Raw genomic sequence first — 17,668 nt, forward strand, 5'->3', positions numbered from 1 at the left:
TGTGCTTCTTACAGGTGCGCCTGTTTGAGCGCTGTGATCCAGGTGCTTTACACTCAGCTGGCTTGGAGGCCCTGTGATGAGTTTGCAAGTTGGACCGTGTCTGGAGTATCTGAAGGACTCGGTGCGGAAGGTGTTTGCACCCTCTTGAGCTGCCCTGTCTCCCACTGTGGCACCTTACACCTCTGGTTAAACCTGTTGTTCAGGTACTGTCAAAGTGTCCAACTGGTGAAAGATGAAAACCCCTAATCCAGAGAAAATGTAATCATTCGGTACTGAAGCTGAGTGCCTTTTGGAACAATGTCCCCTTAAATTGTATCTGACCTTAGATTTGTGGGACTTCTGGATGTAATACATAAGTTTACATCCTATGAAGTCCCGTGTCTTTAGTACTTAACATTAATGTCACAGTCCCCTTAATAGCTGATGACAAAAGAACAAGTCTTTCCCCACATAGTTGTGTGACATTTTAAAAGCTGTTTTCACCCCATATTGCAGTCTAGTAGACTTCCAATGGTTTGGAGGGGAGTGAAGGATTTTCCAAATTTCAAAGTTATCTCTGCACTGACTTCAGCTCAGCTTGTAGCCTGGGAAGGCTGACAGATTTCTTTATAAGCAGTGACCCCAGCATTGTTCATAGGTAGGACAGCTTCGTCTGCATGGGTGAAGGCATGGAGCCTTGACCGTTTAATCGTATCTTAATTATTGTTTTGGTTAAAAGGGAGATAAAATTATATACTCAGTCAACAGAGATACTGTCAGGTCAGGATTAGATAACGCCGCAGGGAAAATGTAAAAGCTCCCTGGAGAACTATGTGTTGTCAATACAAAGGCAGCCCTAAAAAAAATCTGGGAGAGAAGTCTCATATATATTTTTTATTTTATGAAACTTACAAATACTTGTAAAACAAAATTCGGCCCTGAAAACACAACCTAAATTGAAACATATATCTAGAGATTAAAAAATAGTTTGAAGTTACAAGATCAAAATTCTTATTTAGGAGAGTGTTGGTAACTTATGGTATCCGAAAATTTTGGTGAGAATTAGAGTTCTGGTACTCTTGGTGGCTACCTGTATCTTCTCCATAAAATGCGTTAAAAGTTACGTTCTTCCTGCCATATGTGATTGTCCCAAATTTTTATTTGCTTGTGTGTATTTTATTTACATGTGTATATTTATATTGACTGTCAAAGGGATGTCTGAAGTTGGTGTCTCATATTAAAAGCTTGACATTTTCTATCACCTACGACTCAAATCCTGTGTTGTCCCAGTTCAGCCCACTTGATGAGAGTCTTGAAGATCAGATGGTGCAAGCCAAGCATCTTTCTCTTTTTTGTAAACATTAACATTTCTTGTCATCCTTTTAAAAGTTCAATACAGTTTAGCTGTGTGATTTATGGATACAGGGCTGCACACTTATTTAGGTATACATATACTCACATATACACGAATTACATGGATTCATGCCATATAAAATGCTATAAATAATGTTACCGCTTTTGATATCCGGAAGTATTTAAAGTCTTTTACATTTTTATTCAGTAGCTATTTCAGTCTAAAGTTGAGTAGGATCAGATTTATGTATTTAAACGATCTCTTTCTAAATCTTCTTTGATGTACCTGTAGGAATGTGCACAAATCACTTGCAAAAATTGCCCGTGCTTCAGGTTTTATATAAGTGAGATACCCTTACACTGTGTAAGACTATTTGTCGGGTACTGTGTGCTATGCCTTGATGGTTTTCTGTTCTTTTTTGCTTTTGAATGATCTTGATTTTTAAAAATGTAATGTGTTTGAGGTTGTTCCCCTAAAATTAGCCACTTGAAAGCAGAGATTTAAATAACTAAATAAAGAATTTCTGTCCTTGTCCTAGTAAAAGGTCCTGAAGTTAATACAACTTCAAAGCTTTTTTATTTCCTGTTCCAGACCTTACTTTATTTTTGCTGACAGTTCAGAATGAATGGGACAAGAACATGTGATCTTTTGCACATGTGGATATCATTTGTGGCCATTGTGCAGAGTTCGCTAATGGCAATCTGTGGTTTAAAAGGAAGGGGATGCCAGTTTAAAAAAATATCGTCATGCCTTGATTGTATTTTTTTTCATTAAAAATGTTTATACATTCTTTTTTTTTCCTTCGGTTTAGCTCTTTATTGCCCTGGAAGTTTCTTCAGAAGAGGAGGAATGCATTTCATTTGCAGAGAGCATATGTTGATTCACGTGTCACATCTAGAACTACTCTGTCAGATGTCCTGAAGTTCCTGTCGGAGACCATGCCATCATACCTGTGTACTCTACTTGTGACTGCAACATGCTGCAGAAGGGGATCTGACTCATGCCTGCCCTACTTGGAGACCTGTTTGTGAGCGCTCCTGTTTGCCATTTGAAAGTTGCTTCTTCACAAGTGTACTACATAACAATTGCAAGCTTCTCTTCCAGAGAAGCCAGTGATTTACTCCAGCCATGTCACTAGCTGAAGGGGTTTCACAGCCCTCTGGCTCTGTGGACCTTTGTTAGTCACACTGAGAACTGGTGACCTACAACGTTAATGTTGAGCGTGTTGTGTTTTAAGGTTTTGAGGAAAATGCAGAGACGGCATAGCAGCAACACTGACAACGCTCCTCCTGAAAGGTAAATCTTTTTCCTTCCTTTTTCCTACGTTTTCCTCTCCAGGTGGCAAAGTTCTGATTTAAGCGTATGGTGTGTTTCATGGTAAGTTTTAGAAGACAAAAGCTCAGAAGTGAGAAAAACATAGACTTCCTCATCCTGTGCATGTAATGTGGCCAGGCTTTCTGCTTGGGTTTAGGGACAGATTTACTTTTCTCCTTCATGTCAGTTATTGACTGCTGCCAACAACAGTGTTACAGGTTTGATGATCCAGCATGGCACATACGGAGACAGCTGGCTTAGTAAAGGCAGGATGTTTTAGAGCTCTAAGAGCTCTCGAAGAGCAATCCATGGCACAGTCCTGCGGGGATATTGAGCGCTATCAGTCTGAAAGGGTCAATCGGTATGAACAGAGCCTGTATATACTTCTGTTACACAGTATTTTATAGCGATTTAGGATGATTCTTTACATCATCCTAGAATCTGTATCTAGCTTTGCGTATGTGAATAGTTAGAAGCAGAATACTGCTAATTCATTTCTGTAATTATAACATCAGCAAGGGAGGCTTGCCACTCTTGTTGTTCTGGTACTAAATACTCCCTTGTGCTTTCCCAGAGTTAGTGCTTGACTTTTTTTCTTTTTATTTTTTTTCTTCTAAAGAAGAAACTAATCTAATTACTGAGACAAAGATGGAACTAACAAATTTCATTGCTCTGGCTCAGCTGAGATTGTAAGTGAAAGATCCAGATCATAAGCAGTCACTTAATGTTTCTTAGTGGTTTTACAGGTAGAGGGGAAGCTTGATGTCGTGACCACTTTTACCACAGCGCCATTCTTAATTTGAGGGCAAAAGAAAAGCATCTTCAACTTGTTCTGTGTGATGCCACCCAAGCCTCAGTGCAGTCTACGGGTTTTTATCAGCAGGCAAGTCTGGGCCTTGAGAAGCACATCAGATGTATTTTGCACCTCTCATATGCAATGTAGAGCTTCTTGAGACTACAAACTTGTAAGACGCTTTGGGATCTGTTTGACCAGTTAAAAATATTCAGGGTACGTATCTGTTACTGAGTGCAAAAGATGCACAGGGTAATATCAACTGGTCTTTATAAATACTTCATTTTTTAACAGAGTAGGTACATGCCAGTAACGTGACTGAAGGTTTTCTAACTGTAGAACGAAATTCTTTTGCCACTGACGCTGTGGTCTTCACTTTGGTTGACTTCATCAGACTCAGAATTTCATCTGTGTATATTTGTTTTTAAATATGTGCCTGATTAATTCCTTCCTGCTGAAAGCATAGTCGTGTATCCTGGTAGTATTGTTGCAAACAATACTTTTGTGTTTGTCTGTAACACTGAGTTCCACCCAATGTGTTTGTTATGTTCCCAGACGTAAGTACAGATCTGTCACATTATGTCCCTGTCTTGGGTATACATCCCTGAGTTGTAACGTTAGGTGTAAAATTCAAAATCTGTTGATGAATATTTTGAACCAAAATAAGAAAGGTGTGCCAAATCTTGTTGACTTGATTCCTTGCTGGAGCCTGTGGAGAGATGCTGGGAATGGGCTGTAGCTATAAAAAGCCTTATTAGGAGTTTACTTAGTGGGAAGGTCAGCCCAGAGAGATTTGAAGCTATCTCCAGAGTCAGATGAAAGGCAGTGCTCTGTGCCCTGTAAGATGCCTGGGGAGGTTCTTGAGCCCATGGGACAGGGAGGGTTAAGGGCCCTGTATGTGCCTGCATGTGCTGTCTCAGCTTGTGACCACTGTTTCTAAAGTTAGACATCTCCAAGGCTTAAAACCAAGAGAGACTGGAGCTCTGCAACGTGCCTTATTTGCGGGCTATGCCTCTTGCTGCACATTATTTATTCTTTACTATTCTTTTGCAAATTAGAGAGATATTTGCTGCCTGCCAGGCATTTACTCCCTAATGGTTGTTTCTACCTGTTACATATATTGTTGCCTTTCGTCCAGACTTTCCATGTGTTCATTTCAGTACCACAGGACTGAATTCAAGTGAAGAAAGCATATTTTCTTCTGGTATTAGGATGAAGATATTTAAGACTTTCTTTTGGAATCTGGCTGTAATCTATCCAGCAAGCTTAGTAAAGAATCAGTGCCAGACCTGATTCTGCCCAGTGCCCAGTAAACTGAGTACCTCCATGCCCATTTTGCTGAGAATATCAAAGTAAAACAATTTTTCTGTGATCCATCAACACATCCTTATTAATATTTGTTGGAACAGGGACACACAGGCAGCTTGCAACACTTCTCTTCCCCAGCTGACTCTCTCATTTGTGTTATTCATCAGTGGGCAAGTATTGATCATCCCTAAATAGAAGATCTTGGAGGTAGAACATTTCCCTAAGGTAGCCTGATTAATTCGTATGTATATAATGTGTCCTGTCTTGGTTGCACTGTGTAAATTTACATGTTTTTACATATGTTTTCTTTAAATATTGAAATCGTTATTGAAGATGTTGAATTTGATACTAGATGTGTTGTATATATGTCTCCTCCAAAAGTAAAGGCGGTGTTTGGGAACTCTGATCCTCAGATGAAGGAACTGGTGCATCTTGATCAGTGCTTTAGAAATACTCTGATCTTGTTTCAGGAGTCTGGTTACTGGTCTCCATTTCTGCAGCTGTGACTTTCCAACAGCAAACAGGGTGAAAAGCATCTGTTATCTGGAGACCTACATATTCTGGCAGTGCATGAAGAACTCTTAAATGATACAGTCGGGAGTGGTCTAAAAGACCAAGAAGTTCTGTGGCACTCATTTAATCACTTTTCTTTAATCTCCTTCCACTGCAGGAACCGGAGCCAAACAGTCAGTTCTGAAACCAGCGTGGATGAAAGTGGAGTTTTTGAAAGTCTAAAGGCTGAAACGTCCTCACCACAACAGCTGTTCTCGGGCCTGGCAGGTATCCCATCGGGTACCATCACAGCCACGCCGTTCCAGTCAGGTTTGGTTCTGGGCTCTTCAGCGGGAGGTGGGGAAGTATTCATTCAGATGCCAACCCCAAGGGAGGAAGGAAGCAGTCGTACGGAAGGAGCCCCATTTCACCACCGGCAGCAGTCGCATCATTTCCACCATGGCCATCACCGGGGTTCGTCCCTGCTGCACATGGCTGGGGGAGACCGCCACGGGCATGCAGAGGAAGGCAGTGACGAACAGGCCGGGACTCCAGCCCCAGCTCTTTCAGAGTTAAAAGCTGTGATCGGTTGGCTGCAGAAGGGACTTCCCTTCATCTTGATCCTCACAGCTAAAGTGTGTTTCCAGCATAAGCTTGGTAAGTACGTATCCTTTTTGGATTGTAAATGTATTAGAGGGTGGGTAGGAAGCTTTATCATGCTGTGATGCCTGATGTATATATCTCTGTGACAGTGTCTAGAGCTAGAGGTATTCTAGCATGAAGGGGACGTATTAAAACGCATGGGATAACTAACCAGCTCCACATCCTTTCACCCGACTTTCAGCACAAGCTGTTTTCATCTGTGTTAGTCCCATCTGTTTCCTATCCAGACAAGTGGGAGATCATTTCTGTACCTTTTCCTAATCTCTCCATGGCATTCCTGTAGGGGCTGAGGATGTTACCAAGGCTTCCCACTCAGATCTCCCCCTACAAGAGGCAGAGAACTTACGTTAGTGACTAGCAAAGGCTTCTGTGTAGCACAGAAAGTCTCATGGGGATGAGACACTTGTACAGCTGGAACAGGGGTAGTTGTGAGAACAAGCCAAACAGCATCAGCTGTTACATCTTACAGTCGAGATCTTCAGAGTTCCTTGAAGAGTGTGTCTATCCCAGTTTCTTTCATGGGACTTTCAGACCCTCAGAGGTCAAGTAAAATCCACTCATCTAGTCCTTCTCTTACTGTGAAGTTTTACGTGTGGCATTTCTGAGGATCCTTACTCATTTTGGGAGTAGTATGCTGAGATTGTCACAGGGAAGCCAATAATGCCTAAGTTTATGCTGCTTATAGCTGCCAGCATTCCCCAAAAGAGGCATTGATTCATTTCTGCAACATCTTGCTCTTTAAACCTGGTATCCTATATATATGGTTTTGATAGTGTGCCCTATAATCTAGGATGGGCTGAACTGCTGCTGTAATACTGTCTTCTAGCTGACTTCTGTTTGCACAGTGCAGCCACAGCTTGCAGCACTTCTGTTCTTTTTCAGCACAGAGCCTGCTGTTAGGACAGAGCTTCTGTATTTGGCTGGGTGGCAAGTGCTCACTACAGCAGCTTCATTTTGGTTTAGCTTGTATTTGAATTTTGAGTCCAGACTTCCCAGTTTCGGTTGTTTATTTTAATTCCTAGTGCATCCAGAATATGACCCAGTAATATTTTTCAAAGCTCAAGATGCTTATCAAATGACTTAGGACTGAAGATCCTCCTACCTGGCCTTTTTGTACTCTAACAGTGTCTTTTCCTGCAGGGATTGCTGTGTGCATTGGTATGGCCAGCACGTTCGCATATGCCAACTCAACGCTCCGAGAACAGGTTGCTCTGAAGGTGAGTACAGCATCTTCCTCTCTTTTGCTTCCAAGCGACATTGCTCTTTGTATACAAAATAATGTCTGTGCTGAAAATTCTTTTGCAATCTAGGGTTGAACAGCATTGTATGTATACAGATCTGTCAGAACTAGAGTACTGTGACAAAATCCTCACTTCCTCTGCCTACTTCTCCCCACTGATGCTCTCCCATAGTTTCCATTCTGCACTTTTGTGAAAGTATGTCATAATAAAAGCAAGGGAGGAAAAGTTGGGAAGATTGTAATCTGCCTCTAGCACTGCACTGGTAGCTTCTCTATGCCTCAGTTTCCCATTGTGTATAGCAGAGGTGCTGAAACCAATTTCACTAGTTAATAATGATATTGAATTTATTAACATTTAGATGTTCAGCTGAAGGATTTTGTAAATGTGTTACCTGTTAGTATCTTTAGAATTCTCTCTTGATTATATGTTTAGAATGTAATGAAACCAGAAGATCTTTTCAGGTATCGTGATCTTCTTCAGTGTCAGCAAGGTACTTCAACAGCACTAAAAGCACAAAAACAGATCTGCTTTTTTGACAAAATGACATGGGTGGTACGAGCATATAAGTACATGTACCAGCAGCAGTAAAATAAATGTGATACAATGCTAAACGAACGGATGAACTGCACAATCGTGTAATAGATTGCTGTTGGCTTTCACTTTTCACCTCTGTCTTTCTAGCAGCATGCCCATTAATCCTTCTGCTTTAAATCTCAACCTAACATCCCTGGCTGGTGAATAGCTACAAAGAGCTATATTCTTAATAAATCAGCCTGCAAAAAAAAATGCTGTTTATTTTTTTTTCCCCTCCCAAGAGTAAAATTTACTCTTCAAGATTACACTGGACCAAGACCCAGGACAAGATCTTCTGTCTTCCAACTTCCATCTATAATGTTCCTTGTGCTTTGAAAAGTAAAATTCTCGCTTCTTTTGACCTTTAATTATTTATTGAATCAAAAAAGCATGTCCTGGAACCTTCATGTATTCAGATAGCATTCGTATGTGCTGCATATAGTGATGGGTTATGTTATATTCGATTTAGCTAAGCCGTCTTCTAAGTGACTATGGATTTATTTGTAAAACACCTATTTCACAAAGTGTCATTCCAGACAGGTGAAAGCTCAGAATTGTAGTACAATGTATGGAACTGACTTTTTAACCTGTTAGTCGAGCTGCATTTTAAATATCAGGGGAACTTAGTTGTCCCAGGAAAAATCCCAACTTTGAGCATTGTGCTCTGCAAGCAAGGCTATCATTTTCACCAGTGTAATTCCATTAATTTCTCTGAAATTGCTTTATTTGAAAAGGTTAGGTGAGTGAGAGCCATTTCTGCTTTTGTCTGTAGTCTCACAGCCTATTTGTGAGTCTTAGTCCTGTGTAAATAACTAATTACTGAATGCTTAATTGCGTATTTGTGTCTCCTGGGTTGGTCGTGCATTTTTCAGCAGTTAGAGGCTCAGTGCAACCCTTGAGACTTTGAATTTATCTTCTCTGCTTCTTTTTGTTGCTCAGGAGAAAAGGTCAGTATTGGTTGTCTTCTGGATCCTGGCCTTTCTCACCGGAAACACCTTCTACTTGCTTTACACATTCAGCTCCCAGCAGCTGTACAACAGGTGAGCAAAATTTACATTGTACATGATGGAAGCAGGGAGAGAAAGGACTTCAGGTGTTTGCTGTCTTTGTTAGGTTTTTGTAATAGCTTTCATTGGAGGAAAAGAATGTGTGTCACTTTTACCAGTGGACTGTGCTCCTGTCAATAAATGACATAACCAGGTCTGAATGGGCCAGCTATGATGATACACTACAGTTTCTGCTTGAAACATGTACGCTTGCCACTTTCTCATGTATCAAAGCAGGACAGATACTTTTGTATAACTGGACTTCTAAATTTCCATTTTGACCACTGTGTCTGAATGTAAAGAGCAGATGTTGGAAGCAGATAAGAAATTGATCCACTGTTTTGACTTTTCAAGTAATATTTTTTCTTTTCAGTCTATCCAGCTTTTAGTCTGTTACTGGAGATAAACTGGAGATAAAGTAGTAGTATTTTACCTCATTGTACTCAGGCTTGGAGGCATCTGAGTCTGGTGTAATTAAGATAGTCTCCACTTTAAAATGCTGACAGAAGCAGTTCTCTGGTACAGAAAAGTTAGTATCCATGGATATGGCTCAGTACTATCCCTGCTCATTGTAAAGGAGGGATTACATGACAAATAGGAAGCAAAGATACTTAAGCAAGGGGACCTTAGCAGAATAAATAAGAAGAAACAGAGCAATAATCAAACCTAGTTACTTGAGAAAGTAGTTCTGATACTACTAGTTAAAACCATATCAATTATCTTCCCAATTAAAATTCAGTCCCATTGAAGGCGACTTAGAAATTCAGACTGAAAATATTTACTGGAAAATATACTGTGCATCATATGCATCAGTTGGGCTGTGGCTAGATGGCTCTTGAGTTGTTTTTTTTCTCTCATTTACTTCACTGCTTCTCAGCTTCTTCCCATCAATACCGTCCGTTGAGTGAAAGAGTCAAGGGCCCACAACCCTGGTACCCTTTGGAATTGTCCCTGACAATTTTGGGTTTGATCACTGGAAAGCAGTGCGTGTAAATGCTTTCAGGAAAAGGGAGAGATGAGAAGTCTTGTATGTGTGGGTTAGAATGAGAGGTAGTGAACTATGGGGTCGTATGCGGTTTGCGGGAGGGAATGGAAGAGGAGAAAGAGGTATGGCAGAAAGGCTTTAGGAAGTTTATTTGCACCACAGGGAAACAGTGTGGCTTTAGCAAGTAGGTTGAGGTTAAACGGATGAATGGGCACAGTTTAAAATAAAAGATAGGTCTCCTAAAATAAAAGGGTTTCAGCAATTTGGGGCCATCCTATGCACTGTTTAGGGCATAGTTTATTAACCGTGAACAGTCTGGGCAATGGCTTCACTGAAAAGTGCCATTCCTGGAAGTGATGTAGTGGTGCATGATGTGCCATCCTTGGGCTAGTGGATCTGTTGCTTGCTGTGTGGGCACCTGTGCCCATGCACGAGGCAGGCCTGTGAGAAATAGCTGCTTTCATTTTGTTTCTTTCTCATCTGTTTTTCATTTCCTAATTTATTTACTTTTTGCTCATTTCTAGTGCACGAATAGTAGTAAAGTCTCTGATTCTGTTTCTGTTTGTAGGATTTAATTTTACCTGTTGTGCTGTGCCAGTGTTGTGAGTATTTTAAATTCATGCTCAGGCTTTTCATTCTGGGTTGGTTATCTTACCTTTCCATTTTTATTTCTTAAGTTTTTGCTTTCTACCATTAGGCTTTGGTAGGTAAATATCCTGAACAGGAATCCTATTTTTTCAGTCTGAGTAGGGTCCAGATCTCATGCTGCTCAGATCAGTAGCTCCTGCCCATGGCTACATGAAGTTGTGCTGTCCTGGACTTCCCTTCTTTAAAGGCCAAATGTTCAGCGCAGTCAATAGCATTATGTAAGGGATGCTACCTTTCTGGAGATTTGGTTCAGGTAAGAGCTGCTAACTAACACAGCCTAGTGAGCCACTGCTGGAGCATGACCCTTCTGAAGTTCTGACCTTTCTGCCAGAGTTCTGTCTAATACCACGCTTCCTTTGTCACCTGCTTGTTTCACACGCACGAGTAGCTTTAGAGACTGCTGCCCCTGAAATAGCTCTAGTCAGCCAGCCTCAGTGGAGAAAGACACGGTGGTCTTAAGTTGTCCATGACTTTCCTCTTCAAAGACTGCTGATGACTGAGACTTCAAGGGAAAAACCTTCACAGTCAGGCCTGAAAGAGCAAGCATATGGACTAAAGGCGCTGTGGTTAGACCAGAGGCTCTTTTCTGCTGTGGATTATAAGTTTTGAAAATTGCAGTCTCAAAAACAGATCTTGTATGTCTTTAGGTCCTGTTTTCTGATAGTGGGCAAACCTGCTGACCTCAGTAGAAACGGGCAAGAACAGACAAAGTCAAGAGGCCCAGAGGAACCATGGGACTAATTTGCATGTCTTATTCCTGTTGCCCCTGAGGACACTGAACTGAAGTTCAGTGGATTTTCTAGGCCTTCTTTGGCCAGCAGTGGATAGAGCTGGTATCAAGAAGCCTAAGTGAGGTTCTCCTCATTAGTATTTGAACCTTGTTGTCATGCCTTTCAGCCTTATATTTCTGAAACCCAACCTTGAGAGACTGGACTTCTTTGACCTGATGTGGATCGTGGGGATCACGGACTTTGTGCTGAAGTATCTCACCATTGCATTGAAATGCCTAATTGTTGCCTTGCCTAAGATCATCCTAGCTGTCAAGTCAAAGGTAAGAGCCTCTTCTCTTCTGGATGTATGGATGTTTGTCTTTGATAATCTGATACCTTTACAACGTGTACAGACAGAAATGTGTGGAAGGACAAAAATAAGAAAATCTCTGCTAAAACTTTGGTAGAGAGTCACCTGGGTAAGTTTTGGTTTTTGAACAATTGCAGACCTGAGCAGGGGTTTGGCAATGCCAGCAAGTGATTGAAGTCTAGAAAGAGAGGAGTAAACATTATTTGAGAAGGAACGAGTATGAGCAGTGAGATAACTGCTTTGCTGGCTGACGCTATTCTAAGTCTTGTTTTCTAAGCAGTCTTTGTCAATAGATATTTTTGAAGCACAAATTTCTGCTTGATAGAAAGAAAGAAGCAAGTGGTGATTTCTTTGGGTTTCCAGTTGGGTCAAAAAAGTAACAATATTAAATTGAAACTACTTGTGCCACACAAGATGATTGAAGAACTATTTTAAGTAAACAGTTAAAATGCTTAAATACATACAAAATCTTACATAGACCAGGCCTAACTTTTGAAACTTTCTCACTACACTTTCTCTCAAGTTACCCTTTCATACGTGTATATAAATTTTTTTTTTTTTTTTTTTACTCTTCACAGACCTGTCATGCTATCCCTTCTTCCACTGAGTAGTGTCTCCATTTCAGTGGCAAAGGTAGCAATGTATGCTATTTGCATTTGATAAAGAAACTTTCTGGCAAGTGTTTGGATGAAAGGCACTGTATAGACACAAGATACTATCATTAATTGCAGAAAGTCTCAGGCAGGGCACTTAAGGGGATATCTAAACTGGGAATAGTTTTGCTTACAAATGACATGGGTGGCAGGGGAGTTGAGCAGTTTGTTCCTGCACAGCAGGGCTATTTGAGATGGTTATTAATTTATTTCTGGCGAATGTCCAGGTGCTTTTTTTTTTTTCTTCTATTATTATTATTTTATTTTGGGAGATTAATGTGCTAGGTCAGAGCATAATCCAGGCCGGGGAGGGGAGGAAAAAGTGATGTGAATAGTCTTCCCAAGATAAATTGCAGCATTGGAAAAGGTTCACAGCCTTTGCTTGCTTGTCTGAGAGCTATCCCAAGTACTCATTAATCCTTGTCGGGAGAGAAGAAAGAGAAGGGGTCTTTATTTGCAGCTACAGTGGGAGGCTGGTAAGATCACATCTGTCACGGGCCTATAATGACTCAGAGCACAGATGCTTCATTTTTAATACCTTTTTCTGGATAGCAATATTTCTCACTTTTTTTAAGTCTCTTTTTGTCTTAGGATGTTGTTGATGGTCTCACTGTCCCTTGACATCTGAGACTGTTGTTACCTACTGCTATGGATCTGGATTTATTTTTTATCCCACCCTCTACACTGCATCCATTAAGCCAACTAGGGATGAGATCTGGTGTAACAAATTAAGTAAGATCAAACTGGGATGGGAGAGCTCCAAGAGAACCCCAGGATGCCATGGAAATTGTAATTGGTAACCATGTAGCTGAGCTCTTTCCCTGAGTCTGATGACCCAGCTTACTTCTACAGGCCAGCACAATGCTACACATGATTTTTCAGATGATTATTTAAAAAAAAAAATTATTTATTTTCTGAGTTTAAACAGTTCTGTTGCACTTCAGACATAAACTTGACCAAATTCTTACCAAGGTATTTGCCATCTGCTGTCTTAATGTTTGCCAAAGTTACTGTTTTCCTCCCCAAATGCTTGTAGTAGCATTTCTGCTTGAAGCCTAGTCAGTAGTTTGTGAACTTCTGGATGGCTGTTGCTTAATCACAGCAGGTAGCAAGCTTTTGGAGAAATAAATTTGTAGAGTAGAGCTATAAGGTGGCGTTTGTTTGTTTTTTTTTCCAGGAAATATTTACTAAGTTTTTTGTTTGTTTGTGGATTAAACTAGTTGGAACAGCAGCCTCTAGCTCCTTATAATACAGGGCCTGAAGAGGAGCCTGGTGCACTGTCAGGGATAGAGTTCAGCACAGCTGTGAATGGCTTAGAGGTATTTAATCTCGAATTTCCTTGCAGTACCTTCTTCCTGGCAGTAGATGATAAAACTTGCCAATGGACGGGATATCAGGGTCTCTGATCAACTCTGAGCAGGCCAAGGTATTCCTTGTTTGGGAAGTTCAAAGGCACTTCCAAAGCTAGTCTGGATTTTCATACTGCTCCTTGAGATTCTAGTCTTCTCTCTTACGTGGTTTTCACTGATGCTTGTGTAGTCTTTCTAGTGTGAAGCATCACCTCAGAATGGCCTTCTCTTAAAGCTCTTACCTCTCCATATCCATTGTGGTTGAAGCAAGATCAGATTCTTCTTTCTTTTAAACATTGAAGCCTTCATATATCCTCTCAGTCTTATGTGTAGAAGAAACAAGCCCAACTGAGTCTTTTCTCAGAGACTCATTCATTCCAGATCTTTAATTTTATTATTGTTCTCTGCTGGGCTGTCTGTGGTGTTTAATTAATTGCACCCCCAGGTTTTCCAGACCATTTCTCTAGTCTGTCAAGATGATTTTTGAATTATAATTCTTCCCGATGTGTTTCCTAGTTTAGTGTGAACTGCACATTTGATAATGATGGAACAGAGTAAGCTTAAGGTCGTTAATGAAAATAGTGAGTAGTACCAAACTCCACTTAGCTCAGATGCATTTTTTCATTTTGACAGTGAACATATGAAAAATACAGGCTAGCACACTCAGTTCTCCCAGTCTAAAGCACCTGGGTCGTGTACTCTTAGTATGGCCCCCTCACATCAAGAACCACCGTGGATCCAGTACAGATTTAAACGGAAAAAGCAAAGAGGCTTCCCATCAGCAATGGAAGTGAGGTTTACTAAAGCATGATCTGATGCTATGACTTAGAAAAAAGCAAGCTAACATTAAAAGGCAGAATCTCTTTGATTTGCCTTTTCAGTCTGAATAGACAGCAGTACACATCATTTTGGGCCCAAAACTGGTTGACAGGAACCAAAATTATACTCGGTGCTGGAATGTGAAGCATGAAGACTGCTGTGTCTTCCCAGAGTTCTCCAAGCTTGAGTATCTCAGAAGAGGACTATCTTTGCAGGCAACCCAGCCAAAGAATGAGGGAAGATTGGAAATTAAAAAAAAAAATCCCAGACTTTCCCAGGTTCTAAACTAGCCTGGAAAAACAGAGGTGCCAAGAGAATCTGAGACTGCAATCAGGTTGGAAGGCAGGGAAAGAGTGGCTTGAACAGGGGGGAGAAAAGCAGCAGAAAAAGTAAGGTAACCCAAATCAATCTGATCTTGTACTTCTGCAGTCAGAGGGGGTCTGTGGGAGAAGGAGCATACCTGTGGCTAAAGATGTCCCTTCCTCCCCCACGAGCTGCAGCATACCCTTCAAAGCTGGGTACAAGTTTTAATAGCAGCTGGGCTCATAATTTCTTTGGGAGAGGGGCTTGGCTCCCACCCTGCATGTTGAAGGCTCTCCATCAAAAACAGCAAATAAGATCATTTGGTTCAATATAAAATGAATTAAAGTAAATTAAACTGCAGGAGCCATGTGGCCTGCAGAGGCCTCCATTGTTGTGCACACATAAATGGCAGCTTTTCATTTTCACTGCTAAGAAATGACAGCTTGAGAGGGGTGGAATTAAAAATAAGGAAATAAATAATAAAAAGACATTTGCCAAAGATTTCCGTTTAGGAAATCCCAGGTGCCTCTGAGTCTCTCATCCCCTCCTCATGCTGCTGTCAGTAATCTAAGCTGATATCCTGAGGAATGGAGTGAAATATGGGGGAGGGGGTAGAGAAGGAAAACCAAAACAAAAGAACTATGTAAGAACCTTGGATATACAGGAGAGAAAGGCACATACCAAGGACACTCGTTTGCAATAGTCTTAATGGTTGGTGCATAAAAAAAGCCCTGAGTAAGAATTTTCTTTGCATGTTCAGTACAGGTGTGCAGCCAAGTTACAACACCACCAGGGAATCCCAGAGCTCCGTTTCCAGAAAGTTGAAAATTTCGTAAGGAAAATATTTGTTGAAAACGTAGCGCAAAGTTACTATTTGAATAAATACTTGAAAAGCTGGATCTAGACATTGCAAATAAGTTTTTTTGAAGTCTGCGGTGATACTGGCATTACTCATGACTTTTTTCTATATGCTGTTCAAGTTGCATCAGTGGCAAGTGTACAAACTAGCACCATTGACTGCTCACTGCATCTATGGAAATAGTTGCTTGTTCTCTTATTTGTTGGTTGCTTGTTATTTTTATTTTTTTTGAGTACTGTCTCAGCAAATCCAGTTGGGGAATACTTGGTTTGTATGTGACAGACATTCTTTACATGGTTTTGCACTTGGACTTAGGACTAAATACCCTTTTAAGGTGCACCCCATGTTTCCTAGTATGGAATGCTTACAGCTCTACCATGGAAACTAGCACATTAAGCTTTCCATATTCCTTCTGAAGCTTCATTTTGGACGTGAAAGAAATAGCAGAATATCTTCTGAACAAGGGAATACGATCATTCAACTGAAGCAAATCTTAAAGAATCTTAAAGCAATATATAACCACGCAGCTGATCTGTGGTAACTTCATTCTGAGTCTGAAGCTAGTAAGGCTTAATTCTAAGTAGCCCCAGTGCTCTTCCACATTAGAACGGAGCATGAGCACGAGTTACTTCAGTTATCATGTTTCTTTCTCAGTGCACAGACAGTTACTGTAAGGAGAATGAGCACTTACCTTACAGCGATTAGGACTTTTCTGCAGCCTGCCTCCATCTTCTGTCAGAGCTCAGCATCACAGGATACCACGGTTCAAAATGATGGGACCCTGCCTCTCTTACTGGTCAGACTGACCCATCCTTCATCACACAGTAAGTTGTACAAACAGCTTGCATGTGCAGAGGTTTTATGTTCCTTGAGCAACCAGCTCATCTTGCACACAGCATTCATGTAGAACATCCCATCACATAGAACAGGTCCATCCTGATGGCTCATGGGGAAGGAAGGCAAGCTGGAGCAGCTTGCAATTCCTGTAGACTTCAGCCTCTTCCAGAAGGCTTACATTAAGAGAGAAGATGCCAGAAGGGGTTTGAGTTGGTTGCAGTGGTGATGGCAACAGCCTTCTAATGTCCTGGCAGCCCCTCTTTCATCATAGCACAGGATATGTATCAGTCATTTAACAAGAAGGTGGTTAGTATGTTTTTTCATCCTGAGGGGGAAAAAAAAGTCACTTGGAATATTCGAGTCCTCTAGATGCTGCTAATGAAAAGTACAGAAGCATTAAAACAAGTCACACAAGCACTGGGAATTGGTACATAAATGATGTGTTACAAAAAATGTCAGTAAGATTTATTAATTAATCCTAATCTTCTCCAACAGCGTAGGTAAATTGGTGTTTCTAGATAGGTGACAATAGATAGGCCTATCCTCTTGTTCTCCTCTCCTTGATGATCTTGGATGCTCTTTGGGGGGAAACTCAGAAATGATTCACTCTTCTTGTAGAATAATCTGAGCCTTGATCCTCTAGACCATAGGAACTGTGTGAGGGTTCTGTAAAGGCTTTTCCCTCTTGCAGCCTACAGCAGGTGTGGCATCCCAGAGATGAAAGGAAGGGATTAAAGAACTAACTAAAGCATGCAACTAAGTTCTGAGGAACTGGGACTCTCTCCCATCCCTCTCCCTACCAGGCTTTGAAATTCATAGCTACTAATTTTTTTTAGAAGAAACACTGCTCTTAACTGCCTTCAAATTTTAACTTTCCAGTTTAAGCGATCTAAGGTATGACTTTCAGAAGCACTGCACTAACTATAAAATCTCACAGTCCCTCTAGTCCCACCTTGAAATTCCTTCTCAGTTTGCAGACAACACGCTGGAGGGAAGGGATGCCATCCAGAGGGACCTGGACAGGCCTGAGAGGTGGGCCTATGAACCTATGAACCTCAGGAGGTTTCAACAGGGCCAAGTGCAAGGTCCCACATCTGGGCCGGCGCAATCCCAAGCACAAATCCAGTCTGGGCAGAGAATGGATTGAGAGCAGCCCAGAGGAGAAGGACCCGGGGGTGTTGGTTGACGAGAAGCTCCACATGAGCCGGCTATGCGCACTTGCAGCCCAGAAAGCCAACCATATCCTGGGCTGGACCAAAAGCAGCATGGCCAGCAGGGTGAGGGAGGTGATTCTCCCCCTCTGCTCTGCTCTCGTGAGACCCCACCTGGAGCCCTGCGTTCAGCTCTGGGGCCCCCACCACAAGAAGGACAG

The 17,668-nt window shown here is 41.3% G+C and overlaps 1 protein-coding gene across 5 annotated transcripts in view; it reads left to right on the forward strand.

Moving 5' to 3' along the window:
- Positions 1–17,668, forward strand: part of RNFT2 (ring finger protein, transmembrane 2) — a 31,219-nt gene that overhangs the window by 512 nt on the left and 13,039 nt on the right. For all 5 annotated transcript variants that reach the window (XM_083803261.1, XM_083803262.1, XM_083803263.1 and 2 more), the window contains exons 2-7: positions 15–203; positions 2,145–2,629; positions 5,419–5,897; positions 7,044–7,120; positions 8,657–8,757; positions 11,294–11,447. In XM_083803261.1, coding sequence (XP_083659387.1) covers positions 2,547–2,629; positions 5,419–5,897; positions 7,044–7,120; positions 8,657–8,757; positions 11,294–11,447 — 894 coding nt within the window. In that variant the 5' untranslated portion in view covers positions 15–203; positions 2,145–2,546. The remainder of the gene's footprint in view (positions 1–14; positions 204–2,144; positions 2,630–5,418; positions 5,898–7,043; positions 7,121–8,656; positions 8,758–11,293; positions 11,448–17,668) is intronic.

Source organism: Anser anser, assembly GCF_964211835.1.
Source record: "Anser anser genome assembly, chromosome: 18".
NCBI lineage: Eukaryota > Metazoa > Chordata > Aves > Anseriformes > Anatidae > Anser > Anser anser.